The sequence below is a fragment of the Sinocyclocheilus anshuiensis genome, unplaced genomic scaffold (genome assembly GCF_001515605.1).
Source record: "Sinocyclocheilus anshuiensis isolate Anshui unplaced genomic scaffold, SAMN03320099.WGS_v1.1 scaffold1316, whole genome shotgun sequence".
Classification (NCBI taxonomy): Eukaryota; Metazoa; Chordata; class Actinopteri; order Cypriniformes; family Cyprinidae; genus Sinocyclocheilus; species Sinocyclocheilus anshuiensis.
The window spans coordinates 2,081,772-2,086,447 of record NW_015542553.1 but is presented as its reverse complement, the minus strand read 5'-3'; the positions used below and the strand labels follow the sequence as shown (position 1 = coordinate 2,086,447).

The window sequence follows — 4,676 nt, the reverse complement described above, 5'->3', positions numbered from 1 at the left end:
TTAAATTGAAATTAAATTTCATAAAATAATTTTTCCACTCTCTTCCTGACCCTTAGAATTACAGGCTATTTTTTGTGCTGCCCCATTCTTCAATAAGCAAACATTTTGTTGTAAGAGGTTCAAAATGTGTGCTGTTATGTGTATTCATATTCATCATAAAGTTCTGGATGTTCGGAACAAGCCATTTTTGTGGGTTACATACAATAAATAGTATTTTTGGACTAAGAAGGACATTTTGAGTTTGATTTCATTTTATTTGACCCCTTTAAACTTGTGTATTAGAAGAAGCATTCTGATATGTTGAGATGTATTTTTCTCTTTCAGATGGGCGGTGGGGTGGTGATGGGTGTCGGGATCTGGACACTGGTCGATAAAGGAGAGTACCTGAGCCTGCTGGCCTCCAGTACATTCGCCGTGTCTGCCTACATCCTGATCCTGGCAGGAGGGCTGGTGATGGTCACGGGGTTCTTGGGCTGCTGCGCTGTCATACGTGAGCAGAAGAGCTGTCTGTCCACGGTGAGGGGATGGAGATGAATGAGAGGACAACATGTTATCAGTTGCGCCAATTTATCCATTGTCCAACCACTAATTGCTTTAGATCCCGGCGTCTTCTCAGTCCTCAGTTATTGTCGCTTGTTAGTCAGGGGGGCGGCACTGAGTGTCCATAGACAAAGCAGAATTGGTTCCATGGCAGTCGTGACAAATGAGCTGACAGGCATCTGCTTTCTCGCAATTTTTTTGAAAAGGTAGTACCTTGTGTTTGTTCAAAAGAGAGAAAGAGACAACAAGGTTGTGACTGCCACTGCAGCAGTGCTATTTATAGCCCACTCTCACTCAGATGTATGAATCTACTGAGGAGAGCCACCACGCTAGAAATTAGTAATGAGGACACTGCCTTTGCCGGTCTGATCTGAGTGCACTGCATTCTGGGAAAAACATATATATGCATGAATGTCCACACGCGACAGCTGCCGTGAGGTTAACAGCTGTTCGGTGCACTGTTTTGTTTGAATAAACTTGAATCAGTTCATTTAATTTGCTTCAGTGCTCGTGTTGGTGTTTATATAAATTACATCGGACTTCCTGTCCTTTCTTTCGACCTCTAAATGAGAATTGCGGCATGTATGGATGTGTGTGTACAGTATGTTTGTGTTTGTTTGCTCTAATTTATTCTTCTCTCACACACATCCACTTTGACAGACAGTTTGTTTCCTGTTTTGTGGCATCTCTTGATTCTGTGGTTCGGTCTACAGTCTGTGCATAATTTGATACGCATATTTCTGTTATTTGGTTATATTTTATTCTGCTGATTAGTGATAGAAACTGACTTTTCAGTTCAGCTTCAGTACTCCCTTTACAATTAAAATAGAAATTGGTGTGTTCATAGAAAGACATGGTGAGTTTGAGTTATGTATAATCTTGAAATATTGTTCTGTTTGTTGGGTGGTTTGTTTTCAGTTATGCCACAAGAAATATTTCCCTGAAAACGTTTTCAAAGGCAGATTCGGGGTTGTTATCACCCACTCTCTCTCCCCCACAATTAGGGTTGCAAAGAGGTGGAACATTTCCAGTAAATTTCTGGAAACTTTCCAAAAATCCCTGGAATGTTCCAAAAAATCCTGGAAAGTTTCCAAAATTTCTGAAATATTTCTGAAATGTACTGGAAATGTTCCACCTTTTTGCAGCCCTACCCACATTAAACTAGGACGGCTTATTCAGTTTAGTCATTTATTGTTTTATTTTCCTCTGAGGAAAAGGTCACTGTGTCTTCTATTTTCATCTGTCAGGCATCTCCACCTCTGCCAGCTCTGAGCAAGAAATTTCTTAGAAACCAATTTTATTTACTTTATCCCTATGACAGGGAAAATATGGTTACATTTTGAAGCATTTTGAATGTTGATTGTTGATGTGTGAATAAACAACCTTGTTGTAAGATAGTTTCTTTTAGAGGAAATCCATTTAAAATGATGCTTCATAAAGACAAAGGCAAATGAAACTAATTAATTACAAATTGAACATTTTCTGAACAAAAGATTTTTAGTTACTGTGATTGTGAAAGTGTATTGTTTATAGGTGACATTTTAGCATTTAGTTCAATAGTTAATTAAATTAATTTAATTTAATCTAAAATGGCTAAAATGTAATTATATTGTTTTGTATTGTATTGTTTTGATACTTAAATAGATTTCTGTTTGTTTGTTTGCATGTTTGTTTGTTTATTTGCCCTTTTTAGCAGTTCAATTTTTATATTAATTTATTTTATAATTTATTACATTTTTAGTTTTATGGAACATCCCCTTGACATGACTTTATATCTAATAATTAGTATAACAGGAAACAGTATTTTACAATTTGTATAGAGTATCTAGAGTGGCAATGACTGGATTTCCTGTTTTCTGATAAGGATGTTGTGTCATTGTTTTGTGCATTTTTCTACAGTACTTCTCCTGTCTGCTTCTGATCTTTCTAATTGAGTTGGTGGCTGGTGTTCTGGCCTACGTTTATTACCAGGCAGTGAGTGAACTTATAGACACACTTTTAGACAATATTGCTACAAAACAAAAGATCTAAAGAACCAACTCCAAATTGCTTTTATGATGGATCTAGTTGTAGAACCATAGATGACTGGCATTTGACAGATGACACTGCATACTGCTCACTCTCTATCTTTTTGTTCATTTCTCTCTGTCTTTCTCATCTCTCTGTCTCTCACAGCTGAGTGAAGAGCTGAAGCAGCACTTGAGAAAGACAATGACAGAGAACTATGCTCAACCTGGAAAAGAGAGCATCACACATTCTGTGGACAGACTACAGCAGGATGTGAGAAATGCCATATCCCAGAATGTTCCTGGGCCTTTTCACCTCTGGTTTTTGCTGTACACACAAATTTCAGAATTAGTGTATTGAACATTTGATTTAATTAGATTAGAGACAAAAAACAAGAGTATGTGGGTAGGACAAATGATTTTTAAATTGGATTACAGTTTTTTTGTGAGATGGTAATTGAACATGAATGATTCTAATCAGTGCTAAAAGTGGAAAATTCAGTCCCATTTTTTTATTTTATTTTATTTTAATAAATTTTTATTTTATTTTGTTTTCATTTAATGTTTTATTTTCATTTAATATTTTTTATTTCATTATATTTTTTCTATTTTCTATTTTTATTACATATTTTTTATTTTAAAAATAAAATGTAATATATTTATTTTGTTTTTATTTAATATTTTATTTTGATTTCATATTTTTTATTTCATCTCATTTTTATATTTAATGTTTTTTATTTTAAAAATACAAATTTTAAATACATTTTATTTTGTTATTATTTTTTTTTTATTATTATTATTTCTGACTACCAGCACTTTAAGCAGTTTTACAATTTAAACTGAATGCACTACACAACCTACTTACTACCTCTAAACATCATGTAAAATCAGTACTGCGCACAAAATAATGCAGAAATACAAATAGTGCAGAAACACCCCATACAATACCAGACCACTTTGCACGCTGATCCTAATTAATCCCATAACTCCCTCACCTTCATCTTTTAGTTCAAGTGCTGCGGGAGCAACAACTCCTTTGACTGGGCACACAGCGTGTACATCATGTCCCCAGAAGCGGAGAAAAGATTGGTCCCTGACAGCTGTTGTAAGACCATCACCCCTCAGTGTGGAAAGAGAGACCACCCCTCAAACATCTACAAGGTGGAGGTGGGTCAGAGACTGTTAACCTCAAATCAACCCCCACACACAATATTTATGCAACATGTGTTTATTCATCTGTACTTAACTTGCTTTACAAAACACAGAAATTCAAGTACACTAAACGGGCTTTGTTAATGTACTGTTGTAGTATGGTGGTTTCAGACAAAGCCACCACAGGCTCAGATGCTTGCTCATTGTCTGTGGGAACTACAATACGCCTGTGAACCATATCATCATGTTTGATATGCCCCTTGGGAGTCATTTAGACTAAAAAAGCACAGCTGTGAGCAAAGCAGGTGTGACTGGTAACATATATAAGCTTGTAAAATGTGAGGTAACACTACAGTATACGGCTGCCAAGCTCTCTGTATGTATTCTTTGGGAACCGTCCTCCGGTGTAATACATAATACAATAAGACACTGGTTTTACTGGCCTCATGGGCCATTAATTTTATTCTATATGTGATATGTTGAGGCAGTATCCACGATACTGTCACGTAAATCACTCAATTAAAAAATCACCCATATAGCTGTAACTCTTCATCAGTCTGCAAAATAAATCAATTTACACATTCACAAATGGGCACTGACACTGAAAAGAAAAGAACATGATATATACATTCAACTGAAGTAGTTAACAGTGCTGTGGTCTCTTACAGGGCGGCTGTATCACTAAACTGGAGCAGTTTCTGGCAGAACACTTGCTCATTATTGGTGCTGTGGGAATAGGCGTGGCCTGTCTACAGGTAAGCCCCGCCCTCCTCAGGTGTACTGTGCAATTAAAGGGATAGTTCACACAAAAAAATGTATCTACATTTATTTACTCACCATCGTGTTGTTCTAAAAACATGTTAACTTATTTTTTATGTGGAACACAAAAAGAGAAATCTCTTTCTTATACATGAGTCTTATACATGAGTGTAGAAGACTACCACAGCTGTCAAGCTCCACAAAGGGCATATATATATA

General features: G+C 36.1%; 1 protein-coding gene across 1 annotated transcript in view; it reads left to right on the top strand.

Moving 5' to 3' along the window:
• Positions 1–4,676, top strand: part of tspan11 (tetraspanin 11) — a 22,714-nt gene that overhangs the window by 4,573 nt on the left and 13,465 nt on the right. The window contains exons 3-7 of the mRNA XM_016493892.1: positions 325–516; positions 2,440–2,514; positions 2,716–2,820; positions 3,555–3,713; positions 4,367–4,453. Of these exons, the coding sequence (XP_016349378.1) occupies positions 325–516; positions 2,440–2,514; positions 2,716–2,820; positions 3,555–3,713; positions 4,367–4,453 (618 nt within the window). The remainder of the gene's footprint in view (positions 1–324; positions 517–2,439; positions 2,515–2,715; positions 2,821–3,554; positions 3,714–4,366; positions 4,454–4,676) is intronic.